At 51.0% G+C, this 16,968-nt stretch overlaps 2 protein-coding genes across 20 annotated transcripts in view; both read left to right on the top strand.

Annotated features, from left to right (window-relative positions):
• The window catches only part of LRRFIP1 (LRR binding FLII interacting protein 1), a 141,273-nt gene extending 132,778 nt beyond the window's left edge, over positions 1-8,495 (top strand). For all 17 annotated transcript variants that reach the window (XM_045481898.1, XM_045481899.1, XM_045481912.1 and 14 more), the window contains 5 exons: positions 1,496-1,545; positions 3,117-3,234; positions 4,106-4,185; positions 5,565-5,669; positions 7,635-8,495. In XM_045481898.1, coding sequence (XP_045337854.1) covers positions 1,496-1,545; positions 3,117-3,234; positions 4,106-4,185; positions 5,565-5,669; positions 7,635-7,745 — 464 coding nt within the window. In that variant the 3' untranslated portion in view covers positions 7,746-8,495. The remainder of the gene's footprint in view (positions 1-1,495; positions 1,546-3,116; positions 3,235-4,105; positions 4,186-5,564; positions 5,670-7,634) is intronic.
• An 8,201-nt stretch (positions 8,496-16,696) lies between these two features.
• The window catches only part of RBM44 (RNA binding motif protein 44), a 48,391-nt gene continuing 48,119 nt past the window's right edge, over positions 16,697-16,968 (top strand). For 2 of the 3 annotated variants that reach the window (XM_045481916.1, XM_045481919.1), the window contains exon 1: positions 16,697-16,781. The gene's annotated coding sequence lies outside the window, so the exon portion shown is untranslated. The other variant, XM_045481917.1, reaches the window with a different exon arrangement.

Consider the following 16,968-nt stretch of genomic DNA (forward strand, 5'->3'; position numbering starts at 1 on the left):
GGCTGGTGCTATTGTTACATCTTGACCTTGGTTTTGTACTTGCTACCCAGGATATTTGGAGTCTTCTAATAGAAAGAAATACCGTAATAAAAGCGCACAATACGTAGGTGAGCTTTAAGATCATTTTCAAGTATATTCAGTGCCTCTTACGATGCCTACGGTTTTTGTATATAGACCATAAGATAAAAAGTAATATTGGACAAAGAGCTGAGTTTACATTTCATTTCAGCGTTGGGTGGGCTTGTGGAAGAGAAAGCATAAGATACCAGAAGCAATTTGATTATGCACGTTAAAATGGAATCCAGAAGATCATAAATTTATGGTTGACATTTCTGGTTTCAGTTCTTTTGTAATTGAAAATAACAACTTGCGGTGTTCGGAAAAACAACTTAGAGAAAGCATGTAACTTGGGGAACCATGTTAGATAGGTGATTTTTTTTTTTAGATGCAAACAAATTGCATTTCATACAGATGATTTCTTTTCACGTGGTGAGTCAGAGCTGCTCAGTGTGAGAGCAGTGTCCCCTCGGGAGTAAGGGTCTGGGGCCGGGAGTCGGGCTCCGACACCGAGGTCCCGGTTTAGATCTGGAACAACAGAGGAGGCCGCGGTGAGGGGTATGGCCCTGAGGACAGTTCTTAGCTGTTCTGGGCCGAGGGTGCTCGCCTGTAGAAGAGGGGTGGAGTATTGAGGCACACCCGTGGGGCTTTGCGGGTGAAGGCACACCTGCTCGAGCCGAGCGGGGACACAGTGACCGTGCAGGACCCATTAGCATCACTGTCACCATCGCACCATCCTGATTTGTCCTTTAAAGTGTTGTAGGGTTTTGCCCAAACCCAGCCCTTGGTCTCCTCCTCTGTATTCAAGATCGTATTCGTCAACACCCCTTCAAAGAAATGGTTGGGGATGGATCCTGAGATGCTTCTGTCTGGGGTGGGGGAGGGTGACGGGGACCTGGAGCGTTACCGCGTCTGCCTCGAGACCGTATCCGCTCTTGACGAGCGGGTTAGCAGACTTGAGGTTCGTGGACGTGTAGTCAGAGCTCTGACACTGGTGGGCCTGTGGGAGAAAAGAGAGCAAGAAATTCTCCTGGGATATAAACTCGGAAAGTCAAGGACGATGAGAATGCCACTGACATGAACCACGATGCCCAGTGCGTTTGTACCTTGCTAATGATGTTAAACCATGAAGCCTGTGAGATCTTGTGTTGCAGTGTGGCTGCCCTTGCATGTTAACCCCAAGTAGAAGATTAGCCCGTTTGCATGCAGCCGGATGCTACCCATGATGAGATAAGCATGTTGTAGGAGGTTGACCCAACTCAGCCTCCCTCGGCTCACGTCCTCCCCAGTCCTGTCTGTGGCCTCATTCGCTGTGGTACGTGCATAATACCTTCATCATTCGTTTCACTAACCTCAATGCTCATTCTTCAGCGTAGCGATCTGCTGAAAGGTGCGCCCCGCGGATCCACCTCAACCTGTGTCTTTTTGGTTTCTTTAGATATTAGGTTGAAAAAGCTTGTTGATGAACGGGAATGCTTATTGGAACAGGTAACAATCTTTTTATTACTTTATGAGCTCTGCGGGGGCGGGGGGGCACCTGAACGCCTCCCTTCGTCGGGAAAACCCTAGCATGTCATGTCCGCAGATGATCAAGCCAACCTGTGTTCTTGCCATTTTTATCCAAGCAGGGCATCATAGGTCATGCGAGGTGTAGAGAGGATGTCCCCAAAGACTCAAGGCCACAGGACTGAATTTGGGATGCTCCGTGCAAATTGCTACTTCAAATAAATATTTATGTGAAGAGCCTAGATTAGCCATTGAGGCAATGAGGCAAGAGCTCTACCGAGTCACCCCAGACACCACTTCTCTCACTTCCGCCGGCTCAGAGAAGTCGGTTTTGGGATCTCTGGGCGATCTCCACCCCTTTCCGGCAGATGTTCTCTTGTTCCAGCCGATCAAAGTTGTTTTAATTGGGGTTTACCTTCATGGCTCTCTTCCACCCCCGGAAACACTAACCAGCTGTCCCATTCGGTCTTTCTTGTATGCAGCATAGTTCTTAAACCCTGCCACAGTCCCTTTCTAAGGAAACTCAGTTCCGTTTTCCTTCATGAGCGTAATCAAAGGTATTTTTGCCTTGCTTGTGACAATCCTCTTGAAGAGTTCCCTCAAAATCAGGGAAAGCGCTCAATGTGGTGGCAGCACTGAGGTTCCTTTGATCTTTTAAGAACGTGTATCCATCGCGATTCCGTACTTATTTTCTCAGAGCAGAGAGCGCCCACGGTCAGTATGGGGCGGGGGGTCTGACTTGGTGGTGCTGGTCGCTCGGGGAGGCGGGGTCCCCCAGGTCCCCCAGGTCCCCGGGGGATGGAGGTTAACGGCACAAGGGCTGGGAGACTCCCCTAGACACCGTAACTTTCTGCAGTCCCGGCTGCTGACTGCATTTCCGGCTCCACCTGGCTCTCCCCGGGGAGAGGAGAGCTCTGCAGGGGCCAGCTCCTGGAAGGTGGCACCCCTGCACCTTGACCGGGCTCTGTGCGCGACCACACGGTTCTGCTGGCGACACGATGACAGTATTTCTGTGCCTGGGGGCATCCAGAAGGTCCTTCCTGGCTTCTTAGTGAATAAAGAAAAGGTGACCCGGCACACCGACTTCCTAACCCTTAGATAAACACTTCAAGTGTTTTATGTACCATCTCCTCCTGAACTCAAGAGGAATTTCAAACTTAGAAATAACCTTTCACCCCAAGTTCCAGAATAATGTATGTCTGATATTGTAAATCTAATTCCATTTTCACCCATTATGCCATCACTTTCTGAGAAAAGCACTACCCGGCCAAAGTTTTTCATTTACTTGGTTTGGTTATTAGAGAGGAGAGACTCCCTGCTACAGGTGGCTGGTAGATTATAACCTCTTACTACATTTTTCTGGTACCTCGTCACGTAACCCCTATTCTTTGGCACCTTGCAGACACACGGAATAACTCCAGAGCAACATCTGATTGTATTTATGGGGTATTGTTTCTTTACACTCTGCTTCCTTCCTGATAGGCTCTAAGCTCAGCTTTTCAGTCTCCTTGAGAATAGAGAAATTCACCTATTTTGTCGGTGGGTGTTTTCAGATTAAGAAACTCAAAGGGCAGCTGGAAGAGAGACAGAAGAATGGCAAGTTAGACAATCTGCGTCCTGGAGATGACGTCTTAGAAAACGGGACAGACATGCATGTAATGGACCTACAAAGTAAATGTCAACCCCTGTGTAGACGTGAATGCTTTACATGTCCTATTTTTATCATATTTGTGCTGGAAGAGAAAAACCATCCTCGCAAAAAAAAGCCTGGTGTTCCCCTTGGCTGCCCCCAAACCCTTGAGCACAAGAGTGCAAAGAAGTTTCTGTGTGGGATTGAACAAGGGTGGGCAGGTGGGTGGAGCAAGGATGTTTCTGTCTGAGCCTAAAGAATAGAACAGGTGTGCCAGGATAGCACCAGGTGACGCACTGTGAGAAACCATATTTACTACGCTGGATACAACTGCCTTTTTTTTTTTTTTTTATGTTTATTTATTTTCAAGAGACAGAGACGGAGCGTGAACAGGGGAGGGGCAGAGAGAGAGGGAGACACATAATCCGAAGCAGGCTCCAGGCTCTGAGCTGTCAGCACAGCTTGAACCCACGAACCCCGAGACCATGACCTGAGCCGAAGTCAGCCGCTTAACCGACTGAGCCACCCAGACGCCCCGATATAACTGCCTTTTGATCGGCCTGTTGTATGGAAAAATTCAAAGGCGTTTTTCTATACACGTAAACCAGAAAGAAGCTTAAAGGAGATAAAATTACTCCCAGTCTCCCCTGCCCCCCCCGTGTGCCCCACCCCTACCATTTCTTTGTCCTCTGTGCCCGCAGGTGCTCTCCTGCCTGGCACTTGCCATCCTGGGCTCCTGGAGAACCCGTGCCTTCTCCTGTCTCAGCCCCACCAGGTGTGGGGCCACAGGCCAGGACTTAACAGATTTGCATGCCGGTTCCTAAGGAAGGGCTTGGTTCCCAGTAACTATTGTTTCAACACTTTAAAAAGCCCGAAGAGCTTAACACGTGTTCCTTCTCTCTCACCCTTTAGGGGATGCCAACAGACAGATCAGCGACCTCAAATTTAAACTTGCAAAGTCTGAGCAAGAGATAACAGCATTAGAACAAAATGTACGTGCACACTTGTAAGCAATATCGGGCAGAGTGACAGTGATGATTAAGCAGGTTGTACTTGCTAGAACTCGCTCGGAAAGGCTGAGCACCAAGAGAAGCAGACAGATTTCTAGAACCAAAAAAGGTCCTCCGTGTATTTCCTGCAGAGAGAGAGTAGGGAAGGGAAGATCACTATTAGGATTCGGGCTGTTGTAACGGATACTAACCCTTTATAAATTTTTTTTTTTTCAACGTTTATTTATTTTTGGGACAGTGAGAGACAGAGCATGAACAGGGGAGGGGCAGAGAGAGGGAGACACAGAATCGGAAACAGGCCGAGAGACAGAGCATGAACAGGGGAGGGGCAGAGAGAGGGAGACACAGAATCGGAAACAGGCCCCAGGCCCCGAGCCATCCGCCCAGAGCCCGACGCGGGGCTCGAACTCACGGACCGCGAGATTGTGACCTGGCTGAAGTCGGACGCTCAACCGACTGCGCCACCCAGGCGCCCCTACTAACCCTTTATAAACAGTGCTTGGTTGTAGAAAATAACTAAAGTGGCTGGGAAGTTTTTAAAGTTTGTTCTTTAAAGATAATTTATTTAATTTTAAAACACCTCACGCAGTGACATTCCTCTTGCCTGGATTTTTCCGTCTTTCTCTCCCAACCAGGTGGCTCTCTCTGGTTCCTAGATTTGGGGTATTCGTTGCCTCCAGCATGCTGGGCAAATTTGGGGCAAACTGCGTCCTAACCAAAGGGAGAGTGAAAAATGGTACTCTCTCCCCCTCAGTTATGGGTCTGCGTGGCTCGAACTCTGGGGAGTGTTTGAGGAAAGAGAAGTGAGAATAGCATCCCACGGAAGGAGTTTAGGAAGCATGCTGTGGCCTCCGTGGACCGAGGGTCTCCGCTGGGCTGTGGCTGCTTCTGTCTCTCGCCGCAGACCTGGCTGGGGACTGCCATCCCAAAGCCTCCGACTCCTCCCCCCTGCTATTTCCTGGGCTTTCCTTCTCTCCTGCCACCTCCACACCATGCCACCCCAGGAGACACTGGACCAGAGCTGAGGTCCTTTGCCTAAGTGTCGTTCTGCATCGACCTGCCTTCTCCAGCAGGATGGCCCCACGCAGGGAAGGGGACAGCAGCACTGTGGGAGCCACCCTTCTGGACCAGGGGTCAGAGAGGGAATGAGGCCCTAGCAGGTGTCAGCAGGGGGGTGCTCCGAACAGCTTGCTTGGCTGGAACCTACACGATAGCCCAACATGCTAGATCATACGTTTGCATCGTCTGTCCCCCCACCCCATTCCCTAAGCCACACCCCCTTGGTCTCACATGTGATAAAGCAACTGGAGAAAGAAAACAGGCCTATGAATTTATACATACGGTGTTTCCCTTCCTTTTAGGTAATAAGGTTAGAGAGTCAAGTATCACGTTATAAATCGGCAGCCGAAAACGCCGAAAAGATAGAAGATGAACTTAAGGCTGAAAAGCGGAAACTCCAAAGAGAGGTAAATTTTCTCGGCTGTTTCCCGGGAGAGCGGGACGATTGTCCAGCTGGCAGCCCGGGGCAGGGGAGGGAGGGGAGGGGACATCTGCCTACATCACGGGGAGCCTGGGGCCAAATCACGGTCATCATGGTACCACCCTCCGTGGGGCTGCCTTCTCAAGGCTGCCGCTGAGAGTCTGTCTGTCCTTCTGCCCAGCCGCCTACAGACGAGCTTCTCTCGAGTTCTTTGTGTCTTTGACTTTCTACAACTTCACCCTAGTGTGCTGTGTGCAGGCTTCTTGCTGTTTGTTCTGCTGGCTCAAGAGCGTGTGGTGTTTTTGGCACCCATGAAGTCTATTTTCTTTTTTCTTTTTTCTTTTTTTTTTCTTTTACATTTATTTCCTTTTGAGAGAGTGAGACAGAGCACAGTGGGGAGGGGCAGAGAGAGAAGGAGACACAGAATCTGAAGCAGGCTCCAGGCTCCGAGCAGGTGTTCGGCACAGAGCCCCATGTGGGGCTCGAACCCTAACAAACCGTGAGATCATGACCTGAATGGAAGTCACTCAACCGACTGAGCCACCCAGGTGCCCCCAGGAAGTCTTTTTTCTAAGTCAAGTACGGAAAGTTTGCAACCATGACCTCCTTAAGTATTCCTCTTCCCTGGTGTGTCGGCTCCCCCGCGGGGGTTCCAACCCGAGGCCAAGGCCGGCTGGCGGACCGTCCCTGCAGCCCGCGCATTTCTTAGCCACCTGACCTTGTACTTCCCACTTCCTGGCTGCACTGGTGACGAATCTTCCCGTTCACCTTTTCTGGTTTTAAAGTGTATTCATTCCTGATGCTTTCCTGTTGTGTGGTCACATGTGGTCCTGCTTCTTTGTTAACTGTATCCTTATTTCTTTAAAGATGTCATACACGGGGTGGGGGGGGAGGAGGTTCAGTCAATTGAGCGTCTGACTTCGGCTCAGGTGATGATCTCACGGTTCATGAGTTCGAGCCCCACATCAGGCTCACTGCTTTCAGCGCAGAGCCTGCTTTGGATCCTCTGTCCCTCTCTCTCTCTCTGCCCCTCCTCCGCTCATGCTCTCTCTCTCTCTCTCTCAAAAATACACATTAAAAACAAAGGTGTCACACACAGCTGTTCCGTTTTCCACGTCTGAGGATGGATTCGTGTCCTTGAGGGCCTGACCCTGTGGTTTCTTGCTTCTGCTGGTCAGATGGCTTGTCCTTCGTGCGTTGGGTGTCTTGTGAATCTATGCTTGATCGGCATTTGTAGGAACACTCCAGGCCAGACTTGGGGAAATTTCTTGCCCAGAGGGCTTGCCTCTGCCTCTGCCCTTGCCGGTGAGAGGGGACGCAGAGGGGGCTAACCTCGGGACCCCAGCCCCCCTCCCTGGAGGTTTTGGATCAGAAGTAGGGCTCCACACCCTGTTCCCACAACGCGTGTCTGCACGACCACGTGGCTGCTGTACCCGCTCCCCCGCCCCCACCTTAGGGCACCTGCACCTGCCTGCTGGTCCACGTGGCTCCCTGCTGTTGGGGCTTCCGTGTGACTCCCAGGCTCTGCAGCCCTGGCTCCAGGAAAGACCGTCTTGGCCTCAGGCGTTCCTTTCTGGTTGCAGAAGCCTTGCTGCCCAGGCTGTGGGGACCGACTCCCGCAGCGGGCCTGGGCCCCACTCTTCTATCTCTGCCTCCCTTACCTTTTGTGAGACCCTCAGGACCCCCAAGACCGTGTCATAGGAGTCTGGGGCCAAGTTGTTCCAGAGGATGACTGTTGCCTAGTGACTCACGAGGCCAGAGTCTTGTCCTTTGTGTCCCTTAAGGAATCGTTCAGAAAACTATGTCCACGCGCAGATGCGTACGTATGTACCTCTAGGAACTCAGTGGGCCCGGGCTACGACCGCGTTTCCCAGTAGGATGGAATCTGGGTGACCCTTTTACGTTTGGGGGAAGCGGGTTCCTCAGAGCGGCCTTTCCTCTTTGTTTGCAGCTGCGCTGCGCGTTGGACAAAACCGAAGAGCTTGAGGTGAGCAACGGCCACTTAGTGAAGCGTCTGGAGAAGATGAAAGCAAACAGGAGTGCGCTGCTGTCCCAGCAGTGAGCACCAGCCTTGCACACGAGTCTGGGCGGCGGACGGCGAGTGCCGTTTCGCGGGCTTGCCTCTGTCGCCGTCCGGGATTGCTGCTTCCTCCCCTGCTTCTGAGAAGGCCCGCCGGGCACTCGGCTCCCCTGCTCGCCCGCGGGAGCCCCCGCGGCCACCAGATGCCTCTGTCTGCGGCCCCCGCCCCCCCCCCCCCCCCCGGCGGGGCCGCCTCTCCGAACCTGCGGGTCATTTTAACGAGCACATCGGGCCCACGGGAGCTCCGGGCTCCCACTGAACGTGGCAGTCTAAGTAAAGGCTAAACTGGGACTTGGGTTTTCTTTTCCTGTGTCTTGCTGAAAATTGAGGGGAAATGTCACGGTGTCGGGACTTCCTTTGGGGGCACAATCTACAAATGTGAGCGACTTCAGTAGTATCTCTTAGTCTACGCTTTTCGTACACAAAACACTGTGGAACCACAAGCCATTACCAAGCGAAACTCTTTTCACTCGAAACAAGGGGATGGTCTAGAAGTAAAAGTGACCTTAAGAAGACTCTTCACAGGCAACAAATGAAGCTTTTCTAAGGGATTTTTGCATCGGTTCAATCATAAGGATGCTTTTTTCCAGGGTAATTAGGCAATAGCTCCACCGAAAAATGACAGCTTTCCATTTGCATTGTTTAATCCTTATATTTGGAATTGAAGTTGTTAACTTCTTTTAAAGAATGTACTGTTAGAACAATTAAAACATGAAATGTTGAAAGACTTTAGCCATGTGGTTTGTATTTTTTTTTTCTTCCCACTGAGAAAGAAGATCTTTATTTCATATTAATTGTTCTGTACACGTGAGGTCATTTTTTTAAGCCTATCAAATCCGTTAATTTCTCTTGCCCTGTGGAAGAGACAAAGAGTATATTCACAGGAATCGGAAGAGCTCACTTCCAAGAATTGGCATTCTTAGCATAAAAAATAAACTGAGGAAGTTACAGGCTAGAGACAACTGTGATTTCTTCAAGGACAGAAGTAGAGAAAGTCTGGCTACTTGCTAATTTTTAGTTACTCTGTGTATATTGCACCTGAAGTCAGCTTGGTGACGCGGGCCACCTTTTCGGGACATTAGCAGAGCGCAAACCAAGGGTCATCCGAAACCATACCTTGTGTTGACCCTGGGAGAGTGTTGGTGTGGGGGACGTGGGTTGGGCACCTACATTTGAGAAAATGCTTCCAGCACGTTGCTGGAGGTCACGAGGGCCCGTCCCCGGCACCGTCTGGGTCCAGGACCCGCAAGGTTATATTGCATCAGGGCACAAGGGGGGTTCGTGTCTCCTCGCGCCAAGGACAGCTTACAGTTCAGATCTCCTTCCTGAGCACTTCATAGATAACAGTCATCCAATCCCCAGTCCACGGTTGGTGCCCACAGACCTGCTATAGCTGATGCATGTTCAAGACCAGTATTTGTACAGAAACCTCCTCTTGCGTCGATCCCGTGGAAGCTCCCAACTGTCCACAGCAACGTGGTTTTTACGTTGACCTAAGATTTGTCAGAATACGTTGGTTTTCAAAAGACTTCCGAGTTTGAAATTCTACTTAATGAGCGTTAAGCGTTCCGGGTTCTTTCAAGAATGCCATATCTCAGGGTCCGGTCCAAAAACAGAAACCACCAGTAATGTGAATGGGGAAAATTTAATATAAAGAATGATCGGCCCACCGCAGGGCATCAACTCCGAAGAAAGGGTGGAAGAGAATTCTAGAGAATGTCCTGGAGCTGAGGGAGAACACCCAAGAGAGGACAAATTAGGATTGAGACCTCACTGGAGGGCCTGGGGCCACCGCCCAGGAGAGGACAGACCAGTCACAGGGCGCCTGGGGGCTGACGCCAGCGGGCAGAAAACGGGGGGGGGGGGGGGGGGGGGGGGCAGGACTGGGGAGCTAACTTTGCTGGAGCGTGAGCGCCTCCGGGTGGCCTACGTTGCACACCACAGGCGCTGAACGAGAAAAGCAACCAGGAGCGGGGAGCCCTGGCTTCCTGCACAGCCTCTCCAACACCCTCTTCAGACCGTAGTGGGCCAGCCGGCAAGGAAGAGATGTTTACCTCATTGTCTTATCCTCAAGGTTTCTTTTCTTTTTATGAAATTTATTGTCAAATTGGTTTCCCTACAACACCCGGTGCTCATCCCAGCAGGTGCCCTCCTCGATACCCATCGCCCACCCCCCCCTCCCTCCCACCCCCCATCAACCCTCAGTTTCTTCTCAGTTTTTAGGAGTCTCTTATGTTTTGGCTCCCTCCTTCTCTAACCATTTTTTTTTCTTCCCCTCCCCCATGGTCTTCTGTTAAGTTTCTCAGGATCCACATAAGAGTGAAACCATATGGAATCTGTCCTTCTCTGTATGGCTTGTTTCACTTAGCATCACACTCTCCACTTCCATCCACGTTGCTACAAAGGGCCAGATTTCATTCTTTCTCATTGCCACGTAGTACTCCATTGTGTATATAAGCCACAATTTCTTTATCCATTCGTCAGTTGGTGGACATTTAGGCTCTTTCCATAATTTGGCTATTGTTGAGAGTGCTGCTATGAACATTGGGGTACAAGGGCCCCTATGCATCAGTACTCCTGTATCCCTTGGGGAAATTCCTAGCAGTGCTACTGCTGGGTCATAGGGTAGGGTTTTTTCTAATTTTTTGAGGATCAAGCTTTCTTCTACAACCGACACCTTAATACAACTATGTTTAACCAGCAAAATATCCACATACAGAGATCACAGATAATAATAGCAAACACACACAGCACTTCCACGGGCCTGGCAGTTAGATACATATTTTCACTGAATTAATTTTCACAAAAACCCTGTGAGGCTACAGACGACGAGGCCGGAGCCCAAGGACTGGCTGGAAGTCTCGCCACTGGTAAGAGGGGGGCTCCCTGTCTCCCCAGTCCTGGGAAGATGGTGTTTCCCAGAACTGCGGCGCCAAACAGGTCAAACCTTCTGTGTCTACCTTTCACACCCATCTTTGCAAAAAGAGCAGATCCATTTTATGCACACTTCCTAACCCAGAGGAAGATAGAACATGATTTTCAAATTTATTTCACGTAATACAGCTTCTCCTCAGATACAGCTATGGGAATTTGTTGCCGGCTTTTTTTCTTCCCGGAATTTCTCGACCCCGCACTACTGACGCCCCGGGCGGGATGGCGCTTGGTTGCTGGGCTGCCGTCCCGGGCATCAGGAGCTGTTGAACGGCATCCCTGGCCTCTGCCCACTGGAGGCAAACGGGCTCCACCCCAAGTCGTGATCAACAAAAATATTGCAGGCATTGCCAAGTGTCTGCTGGGGGCGTGGGGTGCCAAAGCATCCCCCATTGAGAACCACAGCTTTAAGCTGAATTAGAAAATTGGGAGAAGAAAAGAGTTGGTTGAAAACCTGGACCAGGATCCCTATTGAATGTTTCCTACAAAGTGTTTTCGTTTTTAGAAACAAAATGGCATTTAGGATGTAGAGAGACCATTAAAAAGACATGCTAAGTGGACAATACAAATGGGTGACATACGTCAGATGCAATTCAGAGCCGCTGGGAGGTGTTAGTTTCCATTTTTTGTTTCTGATTTCGCATTCTGATCATCTGAAATGTAAACTACAGAATCAAAACTTACTGTTGATATTTTTGAAATTTTGTTATTATTCAGCAAATATGGATTTCTGCTTTGTACAGTGCTGAGCTCTTGGGAGACACCAGACGGATGCCCACCTTAAGGGGGCGGTGGTCCCAAGGAAGAGAATGGCCACACACACTGATAACCACAGAAGAGGGCGGCGTGGGATGGGGTCGGGGAAAGTGCCAGGTGGAGACAGCCAGGTTCAGATTTTCAAACTGGGGCATAAGCATCTGGCGTGTTTCTCCAAATGGCCACGCCAGATGGGTGCACATGCCCGTCTGGGTATTTGGAAGTGAGAGCTGCCGTCTGTGGACCTGCCCGGCTCCCTGCACCTGTAGCCCGATCCCCAGCTCAGGGGTCGGGGACTCTGCCCTGTGTCCAAGAGCCTCCAGGACTAGATTCCCACCCTGTTCCCAGTCTCTTGAGGACTAGGCAGCTGTCCCAAGCCCCAGCCCCACACTTGCCCCCACACTGCCTTTCTGCTGGCTGGTATGATCTCTATGTACGGTCGGTTCCTAACCCCCCACTGCTTCCTCCTTTCCCCTCTCTGCCAGAATAGCCCCCATCCCCACCTGCCAGGTGGCTCCTACTCTGTCCCCGAGAGCACTGAGTACGAAGCAGGCTCTTCAAGTCCTGAGTGGCTGAGTGTCTCCGTTTGCAGTTGCCCGTCCCCGTGGGTGGCCACCAACCTAGCCTCCAAGCTCCACAAGGACAGAAGTTCCTTTGTTCAAGACCTCACCTGATAGATCTCTTCCTTCATATCTTTTATCATATCCTTTAATAAGTTGGTAAGTGTGTTTCTCTGAGTTCTGTGAGCCGTGTGAGCCCCCCCCCCCCCAGCAAATTAACTGAACCTAAAGAGGAGGCCACTGGAACCTCCAATCTGTAGCTGGTTGGTCAGAAGCACAGGTGACAGCCTGTGGGGGTGGGGGGGGGTGGCGGGGAGAGCCTTGTAGGACTAAACCCTTTACCTGTGGAAGCTGATGCTATCTCCAGTAGATCATGTTAGAATTCAGTTCATGCCTGCTGTGTCCAAAAATTGCTTGGTGTTTTGGGGGGGGGTCCCCCCCCGCCCACATTGGCCCTGGTTCCAAGAACGCTAAAAGAACTCCCTAAATCTCAAGAGGCACGTATTCTGTATTTAGATGTGGGTGCCAGGATAAGGGAGGAGGGATCTTGAGGTTTGTGTTTGCCCCTCACTGCTAGCCTTCTGGGCCTATCACCACCGCCATGAGCACACATGGAGTCCACCCCCCACCCCTCGCTCCCCCTTGAGCTCTGCCTTTTGAAGACTGCACCCCTGTCTGGCTCTCTTCCGCTTTGAATGAAATGTTGCCCCATCCCCAATGCTGGGGTGCTGAGAGTTTCTGCCTGAGCTTGTCTTGTAAGCTACCCCAGGGCAAAGCCGCCTTGGCTTCTTGGCTCTGGCCTGCCGGGGTTTTCTCACCTGCCTCACCCAGCCTGGAATTCTGTAGAGCAGTAATTCCTCAGTAATTACTAAGTGGGGCTGAAGATCGTGTGGTCTAATGTTCCCACACCAAGACATCTTAATTTATTAATCTTAAAAACCTAGTTCTAGGGGTGCCTGGGTGGCTCAGTCGGTCGAGCGCCCGACTTCAGCTCAGGTCATGATCTCACGGTTCATGGGTTCGAGCCCCGCGTCGGGCTCTGTGCTGACAGCTCGGAGCCTGGAGCCTGCTTCGGATTCTGTGTCTCCCTCGCTCTCTGCCCCTCCCCCGCTCACGCTCGGTCTCTGTCTCTCAAAAATAAGTGTTAAAAAAAAAATTTTTAAACCTAGTTCTAATTTGAAAAAGGAACATAAAAAGAACAAAACAATCATCGCTCCCTCCTCCCAGTCTGTGGGGTAAAAAAAAAAAAAAAAAAAAAAAGTCTGGCTTCTGCATACCTAATATAAAACAAAAGGTCAGACCCAGAAAAGCATTTCCCAAGAGTCAGCACAGTTAAGATTTAGCAAAGTAGGGGCACCTGGGTGGCTCAGTCGGTTAAGCGGCCGACTTCAGCTCAGGTCATGATCTCACGGTCCGTGAGTTCGAGCCCCGCGTCAGGCTCTGTGCTGACAGCTCGGAGCCTGGAGCCTGTTTCAGATTCTGTGTCTCCCTCTCTCTGACCCTCCCCCGTTCATGCTTTGTCTCTCTCTGTCTCAAAAATAAATAAACGTTAAAAAAAATTGAAAAAAAAAAAAAGATTTAGCAAAGTAAAACATGGGAGAATGCACCCGTGAATACATCAATGTGAAAACAAAATATGTGGGAAAAATCTGATTTAGCTGGGCGAAAATGGCCAGTCCTCATCTCAGCAAAGGTGCCTGCAGCCGCACAAATGACTCAAAGAGCCAAATCAAGACAAGAAAAAGTTTCCAGAAGGAGCTTTTAATACCTAGGAACCTGTATTAGAGGAAATCTGTGTGTTCTGCTATGAGATACACAGCATGAAACACTATGGAGATGTATAGTAAGAATAAATAGCATAAAGATTGTTAACTTTCTCCCAAATGTAGAGACTTAATACGTTTCTTAGGAAAATCGCTTTGAGTTTTTTTCTTTTTTGGGGGAAGGGGGTGTGAATCTCACAGTTGTTCTAATAGTCATCTGGAAGTTAAAAAAAAAAAAAAAATACCACCAGCTTAGATAACTTTGATAAAAGCCCCTGTGGGGTCAGCGAGTAGCCTCCACCAGGGGCTACAGATATTACAAAGGTGCAAAGACAGACAGGTCCCCTCGAGGGCACAGCCAGCCAGGCTCAGGGCACTGGATGCATTCCCGGAGGACCCCCCGGCTGTGGCTCCGTGCCACTGAGGCTCCGCGCCACTGTCCTGAATCTCAAGTCTGCTCCACACATCCCAGCCCACGACGAATTCTCTGTGCCATCAGCTAGAGAGTGTGTCCTTTCAGATGCACTGCATCAGGCCCTATAGTCCTCAGCCCGCCTGGTACCCAGCAGGACGTCAGTAGGTGTTTGTGGCATGAGGTGTTAACAGCTCGGGTGAGCAAGCATAAGGGCACTGAAGGGGGGCGCGGGAGAGGATCTCAGTGGTGTCTCCGTGCAGCACCCCCAAAACTTCTAAAGTGAGGCCCTGTGAGAAATGACGCAGGATTTCTATTTTCCTCTTCACACTGTTCTGCGTTTTCTCCGCGGACACAAGTAACTTTCACAATGCTAAAACATTTAATAAAAGTCAGGAGGGAGAAATTAAATGTAAAAAATCAAATCATAAAAGGCAAGAGGAACCTGTTGTGTAAATAGCCATCATTCTGAACTCGGAATGGGGTTGGGGGGGGGGGAACATCACCGCAATAAATCACAAAGAGATTGATGGATTCCATAAAATGGGAAACTTCACATCACAACAGTTTAAGCCCCAAGTCAATGATGTGAGTCCAGACCCGTTAGAGCTGCCGGGCAGAGGAGGTGTTGGCCGAGGCTAGACTCTAAGGCTCCCAGAACTCTGATGAAGAGAAGCAAGGATCCCACTGCCCCAGGGCTGGTGGGAAATGTGGAGATGATGTCAGAAAACTAAGCCTTTGGGGCACCTGGGTGGCTCAGTTAAGCGTGGGACTCTTGATTTCGGCTCAGGTCGTGATCTCAGGGTGGTGGGATGGAGCCCCGAGTCTGGCTCTGCACTCACAATGTGGAGCCTGCTTGGGATTGTCTCTCCCTCTTTCTGTCCCTCCCCCCTCCTCCCCTCCCCCCCCCCATAAATAGTAAACAAAGATAAGCTTTTAGCACAGTCTTAAATGTTTTTTTTTTTTAATGTTTGTTTATTTTCAAGAAAGAGAAAGAGCACGAGTGCGGGAAGGGCAGAGAGCAAGGACACACAGAATCCAAAGCAGGTTCCAGACTCTGAGCTATCAGCACAGAGCCGGACGCAGGGCTCAAACCCATGAACCTTGAGATCATGACCTGAGCCCAAAGTCAGACGCTCAACCGACTTAGCCACCCAGGCACCCCCACAATCTTAAATGATTTTAAACAAGTTTAGGGGCGCCTAGCTGGTTCAGTCTATACAGCATGAGACTCTTGATCTCTGGGTCATACATTCAAGCCCCATGTTGGGGGTAGACATTATTTAAAAATAAAATCTTTAAGGAAAAAAATAGTCTGGGGCGCCTGGGTGGCTCAGTCGGTTAGGCCTCTGACTCTTGGTTTGGGCTCAGGTCATGATCTCGGCGGTTTGTAAGTTCAAGTTAAATTTAAATTTAAAAAATTTAAAAATTAAAAAAAAAAAAAGAAAAGAAACAGTCTTAAAAAAAATAATAAAGACAGGTGCCGGAGGGGGCTGAGTTGGTTAAGCATCTGATTTCGGCTCAGGTCCTGATCTCAGGGTCTGTGGGTTCCAGCCCCACACGAGACTCCAAGCTCACAGTGTGGAGCCCACTTGGGATTCCCTCTCTCTCTCTCTCTCTGCTTCCCCCCACGCTTGCACTTTCTCTCTCTCTCAAATAAACGCTTAAAAAAAAATAAATTCAAAACATAATGATTCGAGTAAAAATCAAAATTAATGCCAAAAGGGGCGCCTGAGTGGCCAAGTCCGTTAAGCATCTGACTTTGGCTCAGGTCGTTATCTCACGGTTTGTGAGTTCGCGCCCCTCATCCGGCTCCCTGCTGTCAGCGCAGAGCCTGCTTCAGATCCGCTCTCTGCCCCCTTCCCCTCTGATTCCCTCTCTCAAAATAAATAAACTTAAAAAAAGTTAATGCCAAAAAATTCACCAGGGATGAAAAAAATATGCCCATTTTAAAGACGGGATAGCTGTGCCTTGCAGAACCATACTTGGGATTTTTCACTAATTGGGATTTTGATTTCCTTAGAGGACTGCGTTAAAATGGGGTCTTGACGACTGGGTTTTGGTGCTCCCTTCAATGTTGCGCATCTCACCCAGGCCCCTCCTGGCGGGGATACCCTAGCGGACTGCCCGAGGGCGGCGGCGTGCCAGGCGCAGGAAGAGACACCTGTCGGGGAGGGCTGCCTGACCACAGCTGGCACCGGGGGCTCTCCCGTCACTGCCGGCGGAGGACTCCGTGGGCTCTGGGCCCGCACAGGGAGCGGCTGGGCCCGTGCAGACAACATCGTCCACACCACAGTCTGGGGCCGCACCGCAGGGAAGGGTTCTGCTCGCGCCACAGTCGCCACCCGCGCTCGCCTTGGCACACAGCCAGCCGGCTGCCTTGTTCCCGCCTCCCCGCCCACATTCCAGGCCAATCACGGCGCCGCCCCTGCCAGCGTCAACCAATGGGAGCCCCCGCCGGGCGGTGGGCGGGCCGCCGGCGTCCGTTACCCGACAGGCCTCGCGGCAGCACGCGGTGCGGGCTTCGCCTGGAGACGGAGGCTGAGGTCGCGTTCTCGCGCGGCGGCAGCTGCGGTGGCGGCGACGCGGTTCCGAGGTGCGCTGGGCGTGGACGCGGGGCACAGGCCCGGGACCTGGGGGTCCGCAGCAGCGAAGTCCAGCGGTGGTCGGGCGTGGTGGCGAGGTCCCTCCGCTGCTGATGGCCGGGAGGTGTGAAGGAGGGCGTCCCCGGCGGCGGCTCCTCCGCGGGCCCCAGGGCAGGGGGCCGGGCGGGGGGCGGGTGG

Source organism: Leopardus geoffroyi, chromosome C1, assembly GCF_018350155.1.
Source record: "Leopardus geoffroyi isolate Oge1 chromosome C1, O.geoffroyi_Oge1_pat1.0, whole genome shotgun sequence".
Taxonomy (NCBI): Eukaryota; Metazoa; Chordata; class Mammalia; order Carnivora; family Felidae; genus Leopardus; species Leopardus geoffroyi.